The following is a 22,430-nucleotide window of genomic DNA, read 5'->3' on the forward strand; positions in this document are numbered from 1 at the left end:
AGTGCTGCCACTGCTCTTCATCGCCTAAATATGTTTGTTTGTTTTTTAATAAGGAAAAGAAAATGAATTTGTTTAATATTCTCTGTAATAGAGTGGTGGTGGGTAGCAAGATTATTTTTTTCTCTTGTAGCGGTAACTGATCCTATGTGCTCTGATTTATATATAAGAATGTTCTTGATACCTAAGGAAAACAAACTGTCATTACATGAATGGGTTTATTAAAACCTTACTGCCTTGGGCAAGTTAGCACTTTCTTTTTAAGTCCCTGAATGTAAACATCTCTAAAATAAGAAATGAGAAAATGTCTGCATGAGATGCCAAGGCTGCTCCTGACCCTAGGTTAATTGACCCTCCCTTTAATGCTTTGAGGGGGTGACTAATAAGCAACATGTTTAAGTCATTGAAATTCAAAACATTTCTCTTTTACCATCTAAAAAGGAGAAAAAAATTAATATGCTGTTAGGGTAGAGTCCTTCCAGTCACTTACACAAGTTGGATTCCTCCTTAAACCTGAGATTAGTTTTACTGTGAGATTTGAAGGTTTTACTGAGGTTGGGGATTAGGAGACGAGAAGGGGTCAGTCATTCTTACTGTTGTTGTGTTAAGTGACAGAAAATCATCCCATAGGTAAGAAGCTGTAGATGCTTCTATTATATTTCACTGCAGTGAGTAATTATCATTGGTGACTGATAACAAGGGCACTGATTTGGCAAGCACTCCTATTTCCAAAACCAATAGAGCCTTAATAATTAAAAAAGATTTGTATAATTTACATGTGAACAAAGGAACCAAGATTTTACTGTGAAAAATATTTTAAGCTTCCAAGTCACATAAATGTGGGTTTGCTCTGAGTCCTTGAGACCAGGAACTGGAAGCTGGAACACTTAAAGATCATCTAGAATTCCTAATTATTATTCATGACTCTTTTCTAGGACTACTCCAATTAATGATCACTTAAAATATATTTGGGCATCTCTAGAGATGTAGGGAGCCACAAGAAAGATAGCTCATTCCATATTGGGTAACTGAAAATTATGTTGGTCCAAATATTTAGAAGGAGTTGGGTATCCCCTTTTCTACCTTGCTGATATCTATGAGCATTATTTAAGTTTGCTTTATAAGGGATGTGTTTTAGTAGTGAGTATGGCTGTTAATATCAGAAGTAACCAGTGAGTGTCACTGTTCTAACACAGACAGATATTTATGGGTTTGTTGTCATGTAATGATCAACATCCTTGCAGAAGCCATTAAAAAGTTGTAATTATGCAGAACACAAGTAGTTGGCTGGATGAATCAAGGGTTCTCTTTTTCCACCCACATCAGCTACTGTAGAAATTTTGGACATTTACTGGTACCTTTTTCTTCTTCACGAGTCTACTTCAGTTTTGCAAGAAGATAATTTATTTGCTTTCCCTTCAAAATAAAAAACTAGTCATTTTCCCTAAAATGCTGTTTGTACAACTCAGTTGTTTATGGTCTGTAAACAACTTTCTCATGACTACTGGTAAATCTTATTTCTGACATTTATCCAATGGATTATTGATATAAATGGAACAATAAAATTCTGAGCATACATTTATACCAGGTTGCCCGCTAGTCATTCCCTGTATTTTATTTCAACTCCACAGTGATGCAGTGAGGGAGTCATTGTTCATGCCATTGTATAGATTAGAGAAAAGAGCCCGAGAGGTGTTAAATAACTTGACTCAGGGTGACATAGTCAATAAGTAACAAATCTGACATTAGAAGCCAAGACTGACTCCATAACCCCATTCTTTCCACTATACCCTTTTGCCCTCAGACTCTACATACAAAAATGTGAAGCTTAGAAACTAGTATCGCAATCCTTGAATATGTTGGGATTTTGATGGACTCAATAGATTACACCTCTCTCTTCCCTGCCTGAATTTTAAACCAGTTGATGAATAGAGCACTGGAGACTGACAGATGGCTATCAAAAGGTCAGCTGTATAACTGGTGAAAGCTAGGAGAATGGGACTTTGATGTGAGCAAATGAGCTTGCCCAATTTCCTCTTCTTCTGAACTTGAGACCTTCCCACCAGGTAACTGACACAACAGGCAACCTCCATAGTGTCAGACCCCATATTATGTGGCAGAAGAGAGGGGAACAGACCAAAATAGAGGATAAAAAATTGCTGAACCAAGCATTCCTAGCTCCTTTTTCCCCAAACTTGCAAATCATATAAGCCAGATAAACTAGATATTTTCCCCTGGGGAAGAGAGGCCAGGGGTGTATGCTATTGAAGTCCTCCACTTAGAACTTTTGTATATGCAAGTTTATAATTCATATATTATTAACAAATACATAAAACAATGAAAAGGAGTACTTAGCCCCCCCTTTCCATGAATCCAGGATTTTTTTCTTTAGACAGTTGACATTTATTATTGACAATAATAATAAATATTGTATTGTATTATTATTGTATGATATACTGTATATATATTGCATTGTATTACCAAGAGTGAGGTAATAGGTTTATAAAACATTTATAGAATTTGATATGCAAAATATGAAATTAGGAAGGGAAGTGAATTAAGACACTAGTAATAGAAGGGGAAACCAAAATTATTAGGGCTGAAAAAAGATGAAATGACAGCAACATTTTTAAAAGAGTGTAAGGTACTGAAAGTAGAGAGACATTACAAATGGCATGGTCAAATTATACATGCCCTGTAGTTCCACTGCAAGGATAATCAGGTGATATATTAGTCAGGAATAAACTCTGTAAGCATTTGTGCAGTGATGTGCTTTGAACTCTTAAAGATGCATTCACAAAGGAATGTGGAAAAACTGTCCCCTGAAACAGATGTGTTTTTATATCTGTAATGCCAAGCAAGATTATTTTCAGGCCTTGTTGTCATATATTAATTATAAAAATTTGAGATTTTACTCTGAGTGAAGTGGAAGTTCATTGAATGCAGGGTTTTAAGCAAAGGGGTCATATTAGCTGGATTTCATTTTAAACTCATCTGCCTCGTGTCTACTCACTCTCAATCCCAAACCTACCCCCATGCTCAGCAACTGTGATAGTAGAGAGACCAATTAGGAGACTTGCAGCAGTGGAGATGGTGAGAAGTCATAGTTAGATTCTGGATATATTTTGAAAGTGGACTGAATGTGGGTTATGAGAAAAAGGATTCAAGATTTTGGTCTCCAAGATTTTCCCCATCAACTGATATGGGAAAACTAAGAGTGAATTTGGTCTGGGAGCAGATGTCAGGAGGTTCATTTGGGAATGTTGTGTTTGGACATGATTCTTGCAGATCAAGTGGAAATGTAAAGAACACAGATATGTGGTATAAATGCCTGGAGTTAGAGAGAGATATCTGGACTGGAGATGTGCTTTTAGGAGATAGCAGCATTTAGATAATGTTTAAAACCATGAGACATTATGAGATCACCAAGGGTAGGGAATAAAGATAAAAAAGAGAAGGATCCAAAGACTGAGCTGTGTGCCTTTCCAAAGTTGATAGGTCAAGAGATGAGAATAATGCACAAAGGAGACTGAGAAGAAGCATCTAGTGAGGTTGGGGAAGAGCCATGGAAGAGTTGTGTCCTGGAGGCCAAGTGGGGAAAGTATATCAAGGAGGAAGGCACAAGGAATTGTGTCAAATGTCCCTAATATACCAAATAAGATGAAGACGAAGAATTGACCATTGACCTTGGCAGTGAAGAGCCATTGGTGACTTTGGCAGTCTTCCTGGAGCTATGGTACAACAACAATGACAAAAACCTACTGTGGAAGGTTTAAGAAGAGGAGTTATAAATAATGACTACTGACCCTACTTTTGTGGAATTTTGGAGCAAAAGGGAACAAATAAATTGGGAAGAAACCACCAGGAAAACTGGCGTCAAAAGAGGTTGCTTTTTTTTTTTCTTTATAATTTTTAGGAATTAAAACAGCATACTTGTATGGTGATGGGGAGTTATCAACTAAAGATAGGGTGGGGTGGGGAGAGAGGCTGGATTTGACTCTGTAAGGAGAGAGCATGGGAAAATTATTGGTCTGAAGTAGGTGAGAACAATGGAAACTACTGCGTAAGTAGAGGAGATGGACGGACTTAGTTGGGAGTGCAGTTAGTTTATCTTGAGTATCAGGCAGGAAGTCAGAATACATGGGTACAGATGCCAGTGGGTGGGTGGGAGCTGTGGAAGTTTTCTTCAGATTGCTTCAGTCTTCTCAGTGAAACAGGAAGCAAAATCATCAGCTGAGAGTGAGGATTGGGGAGGAGGTGTTGGAAGACAGAATTTGCAGTGAGGGAATAAAATATGAAATATTCTTCTAGGAGAGTGGCAAAATAAGATGACCAGGGAAATATATTTTGGCTGCTCGTAGCATTAAGGACCCATTCGAGGTTATTGTTATAAATTTTAGGGGGATCAGCCTACATGTTGACACATTTTTTCCTCTAGTTGTGGTTTAACTGCCCAGGTATATTCATTGAGTTGGTGTGATACGCACATGCGCACAGACAAACACGCACATGACTCATATTTTAAAGAAATTGTTTTGTGTCTCCCCTGTTCTATTCAAAAGAATATTTTTAATAATATTCATGGTCATGTTACAGCTCTATCTGAGATGGTATTTTTAAAAATAATAATACAAAGGCTTGATACCATGTCTCTAAAACAGTTGCTAATATTTTTCTTCCTTTTGTCTTTTTCCCTCTAGACATTGAACCTGATTTTAAAACCAAACAAAAATACAAACAAAAAGCACTACACCCCAACTAACATAACCAAGTATGTAAGAATTGAAAATTATTTTAGAGAGCAATTCCATTCCCCTCATTACAGATGGGGAAACTGAAGCCCATGGGAGAGGGATTGGCCCATAATACACAAGATTCCATATAATTCTACCCATAGAATTTCCCAATCAAACTACCTTATTTGTTTTCTTCAGAGCCATATCACAGATCAGATTCTGCCTTATGTTATGATATGGCCAAGGGGTATTACTGGTTTGGATTTTGGCAGTCATGTTGGAACAAACTTCTAGACGCTTTCATTATAGATCTTCTTCTGCAGAACAGGTGTGTAGAAAAAGGTCTGTGTTAATTCCTGGCAGATGCTCAACCTTTCTTCTCCTACATATGCAACAGCTCAGCTGAAGCAAAAGTAACCTATCCCTGCATAATATCCCTCACATTATTTTTAGGAAAATGGCGTTACTGTTGCCTGGTTACCTCTTTATTTTCTTAATTGCCTCTTTATAATGTGAGTTTCATAAGCTATAGCAACCTCATGGAAAATCCAGAATTGCAGATGATTACCATTGTCATTAACTTTCTCATTTCCACTTGGAATTAAAAGTCTAGATACCTGGATTCTTGTCCTGTTTCTACCATAGATTTGTAACCTTGGTTAAGTAACTGAACTTTCTGGGCCGCTTATTTTTTAACCTGTTAAATGAATAAAATGGACTTGATCAGTGGTTACAGTATTTTTAAAGTAGCAGCATCCAGGTTGTGTGAGAAATGAAAATGAAGTTTTTGTTTGTTTGTTTGTTTTCTTAATTTAAATCAGAGCTAGGATGGCCCAGTTGACCACTCTTTCAGCACCTTCCAACCTTCCCAGGTTTCCTTGAGACAGCTTCACAGAACCCAGGTTCTCCAAGGATCACAATTTAAAACTGCTAGAGGGTCTAATATCACTTCTGGTTCTATCATTTTATAAATATATGATGTTATGCTATGTGTGTGTGTGTGTGTGTGTGTTTGTGTGTGTGTGTGTGATGAAAATGTTCAGGCAAAAGATGCACCTATAGTTTGCAAAGACCCTTAAATACCTTAGACCATAGACCATAAACTTTTATTTTTCCCCTCATTGATGTAGCTTCAAAGGAAAAGAAGTAGGCTCAAAGTGAGATTGATGGAGACCTTTGCCTTCTCATCCCATTTTTAAGTTCCATAATATAGATAAGCTTACATCTGTTAGAAGAAGGTTCATGGTTAAGAGTGGTAGAGAGTGAGTAATGCCACAGATTGCAAAGTGGGGAGAAACTGGTGATTCAGCCCTGCTTAAGCTCCAGGTACTGGGCAGAAGCTATGAAGGCATCTGCCAAGATCCAGCCAGTCTGCCAGTTATCATGTGGTATCTGTCTCACATGATTCTTTACATGTAAACTGAATTTTACCCTAATCTTTGGAGAAGTGAGGAGAAAGGTTCCTTTGTACAGAAGTGGTTAAGGCTTAAGAGTTCATTTTCAAAAACCAACAAAAGTCAGAATACCTCTGATTATTCTAATGAATAATCTAAGGGCCTTAAACAAATACTACTTTCAAAATTCTTTTTATGTTTATATCACTGTAGAAGCAGTACAGATAACAAATTACAATCGCTGGAATGTATATAGTTCAGAGAAGAAAATAAAAGTCTGAAATATTACTACTTGAAGATTCGCAATTTTAATATTCTGTAACATTTTACTTTCAGCTTTTGTGTAGACATATATTAATGAAACGATAATGATACCATGCAAAAAAAGTGTTACCACCAGCAATATATAAAAGTACTTTGTGATAAGATTCTCACAAATATTAAATATTATCATTTTTAGCTTTTATAATATAGTACCCTATTCTTGTTTTTATTTCTTTGATTTCTGGTGATAATTAATATTTTTAGTATTTACGTAATTTTTAATATTTTAAATGTGCTTTTAGAATAGAGCAAGCTTTCTCCTTAGGCTTTTATAGTGACTTAAATTGACCACTTTTAAAATAGTATGCTTAAGTACATGCAGCAGTGGCCAATGTGGGTTAACCTGTATATAATACTTTAGTGTTGAGGATTCATATGTTATATAACTAGTCACCAATGAGGAGCAATAATGCAGCATTACCCTTTTAATCCATTAAATTCATGTTAACTTATTGTGTTATTTGAAATTAATTTTCTCAAATTACAAATACATTATATATAATATGTAACATATTTATATTTATTTATTTAATAACATGTAAATCCCCCCATGACCTCCCAAAGCCACTTACCACAGGTGACCACTGTAACAACTTAACATATTATCCTTCCTTAGTCTTTCCAACTTATATAATACAGATACATTCATAAAATAGGGGGATTATAACTAAGGAGGTCATAACATAATAGTTTTTGAAACTTGCTTTGTTCCTTAAGAATATATAATAATATCTTTTCACATCAGTACATGTAGATCCACCTCATTCATTTTAATGGCTTCTTTATAGGATTGTAAAATTTTGAAAAGTTTTTTTAGGACTTGTTTTCAATTGTTCAGTGTTAGACATAATATGGTAATAAATATCACTGTGTGTCTGTATTTTGGCTTTGTACGTGTATTTCAGTAAGAGAGATTCCCAGAAGTGTAATTGCTGTGGTAAAGTTAATCTGTGTTTTAGTTTTTAAATTACTGCCAAACTGACCTTAAAATGGGATTTGCCACTTTAAAGTCATATCAACAGTGTATGTCAGCACCCATTTCTTTATACACTGTCAAACCTGGCTTTTATCAGTTCAGTGTCTTTAGATATATTGGCAATCTGATGGCCTTTTTTTTTTTTTTTACATCTTTATTGGAGTATAATTGCTTTACAATGTTGTGTTAGTTTCTGCTGTATAACAAAGTAAATCAGCTATATGTATATGTATATCCCCAGTCTGATGGCATTTTGTTTTAATTTGTGTTCTTTAATTGTTCCTAAGGTTTCACACTCTTTTTCAAGTACAATCTCCTTATATATGTTAAAGAATGACTGATATACAATTGTGTCTTGATTTCCTCTTTCATTCAATTGTTAATGTTGGATTTTTGAGAACTTTTATAATTAACTTCTAATTTTGTTGGATTGCAGTCAGAGAATATGTTCAGAGATACACTTATTTGGTCTCCTGAAAGTGAAATCCTATAGCTGTCTCTTTCTTACAGCCTGGTGATGTGCCCTGGTTGTGCTGCTAGTTTGGGGAATTGCAGAGACCAGGAGTTGCTGTGGGAGGACTTGGTATACTATTCCAACCAAACAAACGACATAAACAAAATACCCACTTTTGCATGGTTGTTTCATGATTGTTTAAAAGGTTTACCTCTATTTTCTATATCTAGTGTTCATATTTCTATATAGTAATTAGACACACACACACACACACGCACATGTGCACACACACACGTACACACACTACCACCTTTGAGCTAAACAACCAGGTAGTCTCTCCCCATCTCCTAAAAGCTTTCCTGCCTTAGAAGCAGAACTTTTGCCTTCCTATGTTTCATAAAGCTTTGTATTAATTTTCCACATGATACATATCTTCATTAATCTTTAAACCTCCCACAAATATACTTTTTAAGAAAATCTATTCACTTCAACCTAATGCTTAAATTTAATGCTTTACTTATAGCAAGTTATGTATTCCATACCTATATCCATATCCATGTTACAACTATGTGAAAAGTTAAGTTGCAGGGGGTTTGGTAAGAGACATATTGCCATCCCAGTTAAACAATTAGAAACTACCTAATTCTTGTTAAAGAGAGAAGGAACTTCAGATCATCCACCTCAATCCCATTTTACAGAGACAGAAAGTAAGGAAAAGTGAACTTCCCAAGATTATCTGCTTAGTTGGTCATGACTTACTTTCATTCTGAACTGATTCATTAGTTTTTGTTTGTTTGTTTGTTTGTTTTTGTTTTTGGCTGCACCACACAGCTTGTGGGATTTTAGTTCCCCGACCAGGGATTGAACCCGGGCCCTCGGTGGTGAGAGTGTGAAGTCCTCACCACTGGACTTCCAGGGGATTCCCCATTAGTTCTTTGAAAATTGAAAAAAAATTCACACAAACCTTTGTAATCATGAAAAACAATCATAGGTTAAGTTGTGTTTCACCGTTGATGGTATATGATTTATTGTGGTTTAAAGAGCATCATTCAATGAATCAGTGAGTGGTTGCAAGCTTTTTAATTTAAACAAATTCTGACACTGGTTGTCTTTTCTTCTTCCATCTCTTTCAAGATTATATGTAGCTCCTTCAGTGATACTGGTGTCCAGATTTGTCAACTTATTTAAGCAATTTAAATAGACTAGTGTAGGCTTTCCCACTGAGTCAAACAACAGACATCATTTGTGCCTTAGTCATAAATCCTGATAAAAGGGGTTTCAGAGCAAAACCAAATTTGATATCTAATATTTAACAAGTAGTCTGGGGAGACTTTTACTTAGAAATCAAAATTTAATGAGATATTTCAATTCACTATTGCATTTCTGAAGATGAACTAGTCTGATGTAATTCTCTTCTTTCAAAGTTCTTTACTGAACTTTCTGTAATTGTTTTTCATGCAAGATTTGAAACATTTGGCCAGATATACATACTGACACAGAAACTAGCATTTTGAAATTGATATGTATATACATGGTGGACAACCTCCCAAATTAACATTTAAGATATAGAATTCTCCCAAGATAGAGCTGAAAATACCATAGTGTTTTTGTTTTTTGTTTGTTTTTGTTTTCAAATACTCCACTTGTGGCCCTTTATTTCCTCATTGATTCCCTTTCTATCTTCTGCCAACCAGATGTGAGTATTGGCTAGGAATCTGTCTTGGCCTCCTGTACTTTTTTCTTCCTATATTTCTCTTCCAAGAGCTTTCTCCTTATATAGGTTCTGTTCTCACCTTTATGTGTATACCATTTCAATCTATGTCTCCTGCTCCTACCCCTCTCTCAGGTCATGAACACATGTACTGAATTGTCTCACATTCAACCCAAAGATAGTGTGTCTGAAGTTGAACCTGTCATACTGAACCTGCCTAACCTTCTTCCATGCATCCTAATGTCGACATTGGAAAACTTGGGTCTCCTGAGCCTGAAATACTAGCATGAACTATGATATCCTTCTATTTCCATCTCTTCCCTTTACCTACTCTCCAGCCAATTGTGATTTTCTGGTGCTTCTTTTGTAATGTTACTTATGTGCCTTACTTCCTACTGCTACAACTTGATTGGAGCTTCAGCCTACCTTTAAGCATTCACAGATGATCTATGAGGATCTATACCATGACTTTTCCATAATCTTCTACACACAATTGCCAGATTAATCTTCCTAAAACTTACTTTTAATAATTAGGGCCTCTTCCTCAGTGTCCTTCAGATGTAGTTAATGATTTAGTGAAAAAGACAAGATGTTTCAGTTTTGTTTACCATCACATGATTGAATTGGACCACATGTTTTTCAGATTCCATATAATTATGGCATTTTCTGCATTTGTTGGGCTAGAGTTGTGTAAACGTGCTTCTCCAACCCCATCTTCTTCTCTTTGTCTCTCAGGACCCCTTTGTCTATTCTGCTTCCACACTTCTCTCATTATTTCTCACACTTGAAGTAACTTTAAAATATCCTTGGTCTATCCAAATCCTTTATACTTTTGAAGGTCAACTTAAATCTTATTACCTGAAGATATTCAGTTCAAAATTATTATTACCATTCTGAAAAAAAATCTGTCCTTTGCTCAAAATCATTTTAGATGTTTTATCATATTGATAACACAATTGGAAAATCTAAATACTCTTTTCCAAAGACATATAAGTGCTAGGTAAGAAAGAATAATGAAGAAACCTGGGTTTAAGTCTCAGCTCTTTAACTTCCAATCTACATGTCTCCTAACAAGCCCCTTACCCAACACACACTGTCTCATTTTGCTCATTTGTGAAATAAGTAGGATTGGATTAGATAGTCCCCAAGTCTCTTTCAGTTTATAATTCATAAACCAATATTTAAAGACATTTCATATAATATAGTATAAACTATACTATTATACATCAAACTCTACTATTATGAAATAGACTCTATTTTATTACATGTTTATCTGGTGATCATTAAATTTCTCAAGCCCAGGCCCTTATAAAAATATTCAAGCTTCAGAATCAAAATGATAAATTACAGGATAGTTGTTTTATTTTTATTACTGTATAAAACCAGTTTAATTCAATTGAGCTATTAAAATGTGGCATTACTTACTCAATAGTTTCTGATACTAATTCCAGTGTGGGTTATGGGAGAAGTTTTCCACACCAGCAAGAAATTCTTGGGACACCACCTGGATATCCCACAATTCAACTCAATTCTGACACTGTCTTTCCAGAAATATCATCAGATTCCACAGGTTACGAACTCCATCCTACAAGACTTCTCCCCCCATCCCCATAATTCGCATGCTTGTCACAAGCTCAAGTTGTTACCTGTGCTCTGACTGGCTACAAATTGGAGGTTTCAAGGACCCCCCCCTCCTTGGTCTTCAGATGCTAGTCACCAGCCCAGGCTGTTACCTGTACTTCTGACCAACTGGCTATATATTAGAGGTTCCCATGAGTCCCTCCTTCCTTGGGTTTGATCAGTATTTTAGAGAGGCTCACAGAACTCTGAAAAACATTTTACTTACTAGATTACTGGTTTATTGTAAAAGGTTGTAACTCAGTAATAGCCAGATGGAAGAGATGCATAGGGCAAGGTATGTGGGAAGGAGCGCAGAGCTTCCATGCCCTCTCCAGGTGTGCCAGTCTCACCAAATCTCCATGTGTTCACCGACACAGAAACTCTCAGAACCCTGTCCTTTTAGATGTTTATGGAGGCTTCATTACACAGCTGTGATTGATTAAATCATTGGCCATTGGTGATTGAATTCAATCTCCAGCCACTTTTCCTTCCCCAGATGTCAGGATATCAGGGGGTGGGACTGCAGTTCCAACCTTCTAATCACATGGTTGACTGTCTTAGAAACTAAGCCCCCATTCACAGGTGCTATCCATAGTAACCTAATTAATGAAGCAAAAAATACCTTTAGGCCTCCCACACTTAGGAAATCCCAAGGATTTTAGGAACTCTAGGCCAGAAGTGGGGATGAATACCAAATATGTATTTCTTATTATAAATCACAACATCACACATATAATATACTAATTGAATAAGCTAGGGAACTTTTTTTTTTTTTTTTTTTTTTTTTTTTTTTTTTTTTTTTTTTTTTTTTTTTTTTTTTTTTTATGCGTTACGCGGGCCTCTCACTGTTGTGGCCTCTCCCGTTGCGGAGGACAGGCTCCGGACGCGCAGGCTCAGCGGCCATGGCTCACGGGCCCAGCCGCTCCGCGGCATGTGGGATCCTCCCAGACCGGGGCACGAACCCGTGTCCCCTGCATCGGCAGGCGGACTCTCAACCACTGCGCCACCAGGGAAGCCCTAAGCTAGGGAACTTTTATTGGGAAAAAAAAAGCTTGCTAAGTACAAGTCACTGACAAACATCGATGGATTGGGAATGGGGATGAAGATACAGAAATGAATTCAAAGGTTTGGTATCTACATTCAAGGAACCAATTGTCTAATGGGGGAGGCATACAGATAAATTACTGTAATTATAAGCATAAGAAGCTGTTAATTGTTACCACTTATTGAATACTGTGAACTAGGACCTATGCCAGAGACTAACATACAAATGCTAATTAACATGCACAAACTATATTTTACAAGATTCCAAGATTATTATTCCTATTTTGCAAAAGAAAAAAATGAGATCAGAAATCTTAATCTCTCCAAAGTCATATAACTAGAGTGATGAGAATGTACTATCCATTACATCTTATTAGGTATCTTTTGAGGCTTGGAAATATTTCTGTAGAAAGGCTTATTCAAAAGGAATAATTATTTCTAAATGGAGGTGTCACTTAGAAAATTGCCTTTGAAAGTAGCCTTAGAGTTGAGTCTTATAAGAAGAGTAGATTTTCCATTGACTTGGTGGGTAGACAAGTCATTTTAGGCACAAAGAACAGATTGAATAAAATCCCAGAGGAAAGAAGTAGAAGTCATATTCAGGGAATTCTGGTGATTAAGCATATATAATAAGAAGAGCAGGGAGTGAGCAAAGAAAAAGATGCAGCTTTTGAGGTTGGATGAGCAGGATATTAGAAGAGTGTGTTACTTACCCAGGGCAAGTTAATTGTAAAAAATAGCCATTCTAAGTTCTTTCAAAGATGACAGCTCAATCAGCTTACATAACAGGGAATAGAATCTACCCACCTGCTTAGTTTCTAATGCAATTTGCTGAAAGCTGTGTCTTCCTACACACTTCATCATAACTAATTTGACCTATACCAGATAGTAGTTTTACAGCACCTGCAGTCAACATGAAAAGCTCTTTTTTTCATGATAATTTTCTACTCTCTTTCTGGTCTGTTGAGTTTCTAAGCAATTTTTTTCTTGTTCTTTGCTCCCTCTTGCAAAAGTTTTGCTCTTCTCATCGTGGGCTTGAAAATAGTGTGTGGGTTGCCAAAAGGCAAATACAATGAAGGTGAGTTTTGAGGTTGGTTTCAGGTGCTCCCACCAACCTTTTTCTTCAGTATAATGGAGGAGCAACTCCAGAGTCTTTGTGGGGTGTGAAAATTTAACACAAATTTCCAGGATCACATTCATATTATTAGTTATTATGTATTTTATTTAGTTTTATCCAGTAAAGCCAATCTACTGACACCAGGTTTTGGTGAAGGAAAGTGCAGCATTTATTGCAGGTGCCAAGCAAGGCCTATGGGCAGCTAATGTTCAAAAGACCCGAACTCCCTGATGGGTTTCAAGGAAGGGTTTTTAAAAGCATGGTGAGTGAGAGAGTCTCAGGGTACATGATCAGCACATGCACAATTCTCTAATTGGTTGATGGTGAGGTAACAGGGTGGTGTCATGGGGGTTAGCATCATCAATCCTCAGGCTCCAGCCAGTCTGGGGCCTATGAGCTCATGGTCATCTTGCAGTTAACTTCTTCCATCTGGTGGGAGTTTTAGTATCTGTGAAACAGCTCAGGAATGTGCATCAGATGCTATATCTGTGTCCTTCAAGGAGGAACTAAAGATTCTGTGACTCTGCTATATGGCTGATCCATTGTTTAAATTGATGCCAGTTCTCCTGGCCCAATTGCTATTTCTTTGTTACTACATGTTCATATTTTTCTAATCATTAATTTTTTTTTTTTTGCGGTATGCGGGCCTCTCACTGTTGTGGCCTCTCCCGTTGCAGAGCACAGGCTCCGGACGCACAGGCTCAGCGGCCATGGCTCACGGGCCTAGCCGCTCTGCGGCATGTGGGATCTTCCCGGACCGGGGCATGAACCCGTGTCCCCTGCATCAGCAGGCGGACTCTCAACCACTGCGCCACCAGGGAAGCCCTAATCATTCATTTTTGAGCCAGCCTTTTGTGACTCATGGGAGGCCTAGGAGACTAAAGTTTTTCTACAAACAAGAGGTGGGCAAAGGACATGGAGGGGTCTGTTCTGGGAAGACCCCGTAGGATCCTGCTCAGTTACATATCCTTCTAGTGAAATAGCATTTACTTATAAGTGTCTAATACAAGAGCTTACATATAAAAACCTTTGTACCACTTGTTTTTAAGAAACGAACTTACATTATAAAATAACTTGGTAATCTAAGTAAGTATTAGTAAATTAATCAGCAAAAAACCACTGTGTAAACAATGCGATATATACTTAGTTATATCTTTTAATGTGAGACATTTAATGTAGATTTCATATGGTGAGAGTTTAATTTATATATATGAATACACACACGTATCTACATATATAAGACAGCAAACTGCCCTAAAAACCTTTAACTGTTAAAAGTTAACAATATAGCAACACATAATAAATGAAATCAGATAAATGCAAAATATACTTAACGATCAGCTCCTTTTTGAAGTCCAATCATAAAGAGAAAGAGCAGGCTATTGGTTAACCAGTTGATTGGTTATTGGTTAATTCAGTTAACCAATTAAATTACCAGGGTTAGCTGGAGAATAGATCACTCAGAAGGTAGATAGTTCAAACAAGAAAACATAAAACAGAGAGACAAACATTGGCAATACTTTTTAGAGAACTTTGCTTAGAAGAATTTACTCTGGCCTAAGAGATCCCCTTACCCCCAAAACAAATTGAGATGTGTACATTGAGGTGTCATAGCTTAGTGCTATTAACCTTTCAAGTTATATAACTCACTTGCCTTGATTCTAGGCTTGACAGAAATCTTTGGGCTAGAATTTATTTTCCAGTGTGTGTGGTGTGAATGTGTGTGTTTTGGGAAATGCATGTGCTGGATATATGATATGACTGCCAGTCCTCAAAGCAGTACTGTTTCCTATGACATAAGAGTAATTTTATTAGTATCATATTGGTATTATTTTATTCCAGGTTTACTGATAGATCATTGACGTATGTGTATTTTTAAGGTGTACAATGTGATGATTTAACACACGTGTATATTGTAAAATGATTATCAAAATGAGGTTAATTGATACCTCTATTCCCTCACAAAATTATTGTGTGTGTGTATTTGTTGATAAATTTTAAGATCTGTTTTCTTAACAACTTTCAAGTATATAATACAGTGTTGATGATTATAGTCACCATGCTATACATTAGATCCCCAGAACTTATTCATCTTATTGTTAGAAGTTTGTAGACTTTGACCAACATCTCTCCATTTCCTCCTCCCCTATACCCTAGTAATCACCATTCTACTCCATGTTTCTAGGAATTTGGCTTTTTTATATTCCACATATAAGTGAGAACATACAGTATTTGTCTTTCTCTGTCTGACTCATTTCACTTAGAATAATACCCTCAAGATCCATTCATGGTGTCACAAAAGGCAGGATTTCCTTCTATTTATGGTTGAATATATATACACAATGGAATATATCACATATCCCATCTTCTGTATCCAATCATCCATTGGTGGACACTTAGGTTATTTCCATGTCTTGGCTATCATGAACAATGCTGCAGTGAACATAAGGGTGCAGATATCTCTTTGATATCTTATTTTTATTTCTGTTGAATATATACCTAGAAGTGGAATTGCTGGATCATATGGTAGTTCTATTTTTAATTTTTTGAGGACCCTCCATACTGTTTCCATAGTGGCTTTGCCAATTTACATTCCCACCAACAGTGCACACAGTTTCCTATTCTCCACAGCCTCATCAATACTTGTTATTTCTTGTCTTTTTGATAATAGCCATTCTGACAGGTGTGAAGTGATATCTCATTGTGGTTTGTATTTGCATTACCCTGATGATTAGTGATGTCAAGCATCTTTTTATGTACTTCTTGGCCATTTGTATGACTTCTTTGGAAAAATGTATTCAAGTCTTTTATCCATTTTTTTTTTGCTATTGAGTTATGTGAGTTCCTTATATATTTCAAACATTAACTTCTTATCATATAGGTGACTTGCAACTATTTTCTCCCATTTGTAAGCTGCCTTTTTATCTTGCTAATTGTTTTTCTGTGCAGATGCTGTTTAGTTTGATGTAGTCCCACTTGTATATTTTTACTTTTATTGCTTTCATTTTTTGCAATTCTCATCATATTCAAAAAACTGTTTTCAAGACCAGTATTAAGGAGCTTTTTCCTTCTGTTTCCTTCTAGTAGTTTTACGCTTACAGATTTTACATATAAGTCTTTAACACATTTTGAGTTAATCTTTTGAAAAGCATAAAATAAGAGTTCAGTTTCACTCTTCTGCATGTGGTTAGCCAGTTTGCCCAGCATTATATTTGTGTTATTAATATATCCTACGAACTTTGTTACCCTGACTCCACCTTCAAAAAGTTTCTGCTTCTTTCTGTCAAAGTCATATTTCTGAGACCATAACTGAAAATCAGTCTCTCACCATTGTAAGTAAAGCCACCTGAGGATGTCCCTTGGCAACAGTAGACTAGCTTTTCTGTGGTATAAAGTTTGCTGTTGTCTCCTTTCTTTGCTATTTAACATCACTCAGTATTTTGCCTCTATTTCTTTTTATTAAGTAGTATACAGAAGAAATTATCAGAAATTTCTACGTACCTACAGAAAGGGAATTAGCAAGAAGAAATAGTGAATCAATGAAAACTCACATGAATAAAAACAGGCTCTTATGTAACATTAATGGCAATAAGAATGTTAGCAGGAACTGGTATTTATTGAGTTAGTCTATGTACCAAGTATTATGTAGCCCTTTGTGTAGGATCATTGATTCCTCCCAGAAACTCTATGAGACCAAGACTACTATCGATTACAGATTAGGTAAATGAAGATTGGACATGTGAAGTAACATGTTTGTGGTCTAGCTACTTCTGCCCTCATAGGGGCCTGAACCAAGACATGAAATCAGGTCTGTCTTTTGAAGAGCTCTTGAACATTCAGATAGTGGTGTGATACTAAAAATCAGTAACATACAAAATTTCCACCAACTGTGGAAATCAGAATTAGATGTATTGTTGGGAAGGCGAGTTGTTAGTTTGTCTTCAGACATATCCAAGAGAAATAATTCTTACATGATAAATCATCAAAATCCTGTGTGTAGATGAATAAATTATGGGAGAGGATAAGGATAACTTACTAGGTAACTCTAAGTTGATTTTATTTTTAATTCCACAGTTCCACAGATGTTTTTATTTTTACCAAAAGTGAATAATTGCACTTTTCACATTTAGATTCACCTGTGGTATTTATCTCAGAGAGGCAGCAGCAGTGAGTGGTGGCTTGAAGCGAGATCTTAGTTCCCTGCCCAGGAATTGAACCTAGGTAGCCTGGATGAAAACCGGGAATCCTAGCTACTAGACCAGCAAAGGCTAGAGGCTAGAAGCAAATTTTCCCTGGCTCTTGCCTCTGTTTGAAAGCAAGAATGTTTCAAGGAGGCAAAAACTGTAAAAACAGGTGCAAAGTTTATTATTAGAGGCACAGCACAAGTGGGAGAGCACACAGAGAAACAGTTTATTTAAGACAGAAGCAAGGCAGAGATGCACACCTGGCAAGAAAGGGTGTGGGCGTCCTCCCCAATGAGGAGGAGTGCAGTAAAGAGGAAGTTAAATCATTCATATAGGGCAGTTCTTCCAGGTCTTTGTTTACCTTTGGCCAATTATCTGGTTTCTTTTTCCACACCTGACCTGCCGTAGGACCCTGCCCAAACTGCATGTGCAACTTTTTGCCAAGATGGATTTCAGCCCAGAGGCCTATGGGACGACCTTAGCATCACATATTATGGGGTGGTGCCCCCTCCTTTTGACCCCCAAGGAGCCTTTCTGCACATGTGCAGTGTTTCCCTTGTCCCAAGGATGGGAAATATATGACTTCTTGATCTTTTACTCAAACAAGGTTTATCCCCTTTCTGTTCCTGCCATGACTGTTATCTTAAGGTGTCCACAGGAAACAAAGTCCAGCTATTTACACTGTTGTTATTTCCATCTCGAAGTGCAAACAGGAGACTGGCTGTAAATATCTAGTCTAGAGCCCACCTGCCTCCTCCTCAGGAAATGTAAACAGGAGGCTAGTTGTAAATGCCTAGCCTGGAGCCCATCTATCTCCTGCCTTAGTATTAAACGGCATGTCCTTTCTATCCTACTCTACGAAAGTTTCAGGTAGGGTTTTTATATCAAAAAATTTCCATTTATAATGAAGAAATTGACATCTCCAGGGGCTAACCTGTCTCCTTGTTAGCAAGGCTTAGGCTTCCAAGGCTTTCCTGCTCCAGGACCACGTGGCCCTAAATCAGACCTGTCAGAGAAAGAGGACCTCTTGCCTCCTCTCTGATGCCCAATGGAAACAATCCTCTGTGCATTATACCTATTTTTGTATATTTCTTAGTGTCAAGTCAGAGTATTTACTAGTTTGTTTATTCTTGGGGGTGAGGGGCGAGTTTTGCTGTATTTGGCTCTTTATGTGTTGTTTTGAATTACTTTAATGAGGTATGATTTACATATAAAAAACTCTACTTAATGTTAACAATGTGATGAATTTGGAGGTAAGTATACACCTATGAAACCATCTCTCCAATGCTATAAACATATCCATCACCTCCAAAATTACTCTCCTGCCCTATTCAGTCATTCATCCATTCATTCTTCCATGGTAAGTAGAATGTTGGTTATTAGGAGTTGGGGGAAGGGGAACATGCAAAAGTGTTGGTCAAAGGTTACAAAACTTCAGTTATGCAAGGTGATTAAGTTCTGAAGATCGACGGTATAACTAATGTTATAGCTGTGTTATATACCTAAAATTTGCTAACAAGGTAGATAGATTTTATGTTGCATTTGTTTCAATGCCTTGTTCCTACTCCACTGCACTTATTTTTCTTCACAGCACTTATCTGATATACTATATTTTTTGTTGTTTTTATATTGTTACTTTTCTTCTTCCATTAGATTGTACCCTACATGAGAGAAGGAAGTTTTGCTTTGTTTAGTTTTTTGTTTTGATCACTATCCTGAGTGCCTAGAACAGTGCCTGATAAATGGTACGTTCTCAAAAACATTGCTGATGAAATGAACTACACAGTAATGTGTCTTTAATATGTAGAACTGACAGAAGTTTATGCAGTACTATATTAATTTCCCTGGGGTGAACTGTAGCATCAATTTGAGCTCCTCAGATAGCAGTCTCTGCTCTGTGTGTCCTTCTGAAGATAGTCATTAGCCAAGTCCGTGACTAGTTTATACACATCCGTGGTGTGAGGCAGAGCACTAATTGCTTCCCACACTAAGGCTATATTGGTCTTCCAGTCTTAATTAAAGCCATATTAGTAACCTGTGGGGAAATTCCTATGATTCTTCTGGGATGTTGGTCCAGATTTCCCCCTTAATATATTCAAAGTTTCTCTCTTAACACGGTTATTATTCTCCTGGACATGGTAGATGCTTAAATATCAAAGGAATATACTTTTCTTCCATTTTCTTAGGAAAATCTGTTTTAAAATAATTCCAAATCCTTTAGGGAGAATGTAATTTAATTTTCACTGTTACAAACCAGAAGTTGTTGTTCCTACTTACCATTTATTCCTAAACGACAGCCTAGAAAAGCCCAGTCTTTGCACCTAGCCATTCTATCCTGTGAGTAAGAAGAGAAATCTAGAAGATCTGTACAAAAGTATGTGCAATGGAGTGATCTTCTTTTATTAAGACATGTGCTCACTCATTTATCACAGCATTGTAGTGGTTCTTTTAGCAACAGACATTGAGCTAGGTGAGAAAGCACATGAAGAGAGACTGAAAAGAACATTAGATTCAAAATTAGAAGAACCAAGATTGAGTCAGAATGGGGCATATAATAGCAGTGTGACTTTGGCAACTCAAATTTCTTTGAGTTTCATATTTTTTAGTAAGAAAATGAAGGTGTTAATACGTACTTTACAAACTTGGATTTTCCGAGCACTGAAAGAATTACTGATTACCTTAAAACAAAAAGTTTTTATATGAAATTAAATATTATCATAAAAAGTTTCATAATATAATAAGAAGGGGGTATATAAGAAAGACAGAGAGAGAAAGGGAGAATGACTGCCAGGGTTCTTTTTTCAACATAAAAAATTCAGCATGAGAAAAATATATAAATGTTTGAAGTAAAAAGCAACTACATGGCATTGAAGTCAACTACATGGGCTTTATAGAGTCAGATTATCTGTGTTCAAATCTAGGTTATGCATTGCTCTCACTGCATGATTTTGAGTATTTACTTAATCCCTTTGTTCTTCAATTTCCTCATTTATAAATTTGAGATAATAGTATTGGTCTCATATGGCTAGAGTGAGGATTGGGATAAGCGTTTAGCATACCAAGCTCCCATGTTATTATTTTACGTATTAATGTTATTAATATTGTAAGTGGGGCAGCACGCAAAATTCCTGTTGCCAAAAGTGGATTTTCAGGTATGCCATGCAGAGATGTGAGGTGGTCCCTTAGTATGATAAAGGAGAATGGAAAGTTGGCCATTTTTCTCTTCCCTCTTTTTCTCTTTCTTTATCTTCTGTATATTGATGTTTCCACTTTCCAAAGCTTTGGTTGTCCAGGGCCCTTGCTGGAAACCCATCTGGTGCTCAGAGACCTTGGCTCTTCCCTTTTGGGGACTACAGTGTGCAAGGAACAGGGAGTACAGAGAGTAAATAAGTGACAGACTGACCCAAGTCATATTAATTATGACTTACTGGATTTTTTCTCCATTTTCAACAAGAGATGGTCAGTGAATAAAATGAGTGAAGAAGCAAAAATACAGACTCTATCTGGGTATTCTCATGACCTCCCAAACCAAAAAGCATGATCTATAAATATAGACCACCATCATCATCATCATCATCAAGCCATATAACATTTTATAATTATTATAGTTTAAAATCACATTTACTGATTACTAGGTTTGATCCCAACAGTTTTATAGTTAAATAAATATTGTTGTTTTTATTTTACATGTAATCTTTGTGTCCTTTTTATAAATTCTAGACAGGTCTGTAAGTATGTTATTAAAAAAACAGCTGTAGATGATCACACTGACCTATGGTATTCAGATGAATGGTGAGCAATGTGATCTATCAGTCCACAATCATTTAGTAATTATATATAATTTCCTACCTCCCTATATGTTATTTCCTATCTCAGTCTGTAAAGATCCACTTCAGTTGGGTAGAGTCCACTCTTTTTTTCTAGTCTCTATCCTTTTTCCCTTTTAAAATCTCCTTAGTTTTTCTAAGCCTCTGTTCTCCTTGTTTCCAGCACCGCTCTGAAAATCTTCGCTGCAAGCTGCTTGAAGGGGGTTGACATGAAGCTCAAAAAAACATCTAAAATATTTCAGGGTCTTGGCAGGACCTGTGGGTGAATTAGGCAGGCAGTTTATAATATTACAAAGGGAATGATGAATGAAACTAAACCTCAACTTCAGGAGAAGTGTGATGACTTGGAGAGAGAATGAGAGAGGAGGCACTGACAGTTCAGTTCCACTTGACCCTTGACAAGTGATAATGAAGTTTCGGTTTTAACACGTCTGCAATTTTTCAAGAGAAGTTGCAAATAAGGGTATTTATCTAAATATCTCAATTTAGAATATTGGCAATACTTTAAAATCCTTAAAAAAAATACTGTGTAAGTCTAATAAAATGACCCCAAGACCAGATTTGTTCTTTGTCTATCAACCTGAAACCTCTGCTTTATACCCTTCAGAAATTTGTGAGGGGACAATGTAAAGAAAATGTAGCCCTGTTAATATCGACTGCCCTTCATCAAGCAGCTGATGAGTTATGCCAGTCTGTCACTTTATTCTGTTTGACTAAAGACCTCTCCTCTTTACTAGGGGCGGGGTTGAGAACAAAAAGGGTGAGTAGAGAATAAAATTATCTCCTGCTGCTCATGAATTAGGTATCTATGGCTCAAATATTTGCTCTAGATGTTTGCCAGGGACAGTCCCTGTTTATACCTGCTGTCCCACCCAGTGTAATAATTTATAGTTCCCCTTTCATACTCAGAAGTATGCAATTGGGTAAATAAATTATGTGGTGACATCAGTGCTGTTTAACACACGTGTCATAGCTATTGACAGACCAAAATTACTTGAATGAAGAGAGACAAGTAAATATTTGCTGGTTACTATATGAGATCAAAC

General features: G+C 36.7%; 1 protein-coding gene across 1 annotated transcript in view; it reads left to right on the forward strand.

The window, feature by feature from the left end:
• The window catches only part of ANO3 (anoctamin 3), a 440,374-nt gene that overhangs the window by 108,241 nt on the left and 309,703 nt on the right, over window positions 1-22,430 (forward strand). The window contains 2 exon segments of the mRNA XM_032640382.1: window positions 13,260-13,314; window positions 13,316-13,334. Coding sequence (XP_032496273.1) covers window positions 13,260-13,314; window positions 13,316-13,334 — 74 coding nt within the window.

This window comes from Phocoena sinus, chromosome 8, assembly GCF_008692025.1.
Source record: "Phocoena sinus isolate mPhoSin1 chromosome 8, mPhoSin1.pri, whole genome shotgun sequence".
Lineage (NCBI taxonomy): Eukaryota > Metazoa > Chordata > Mammalia > Artiodactyla > Phocoenidae > Phocoena > Phocoena sinus.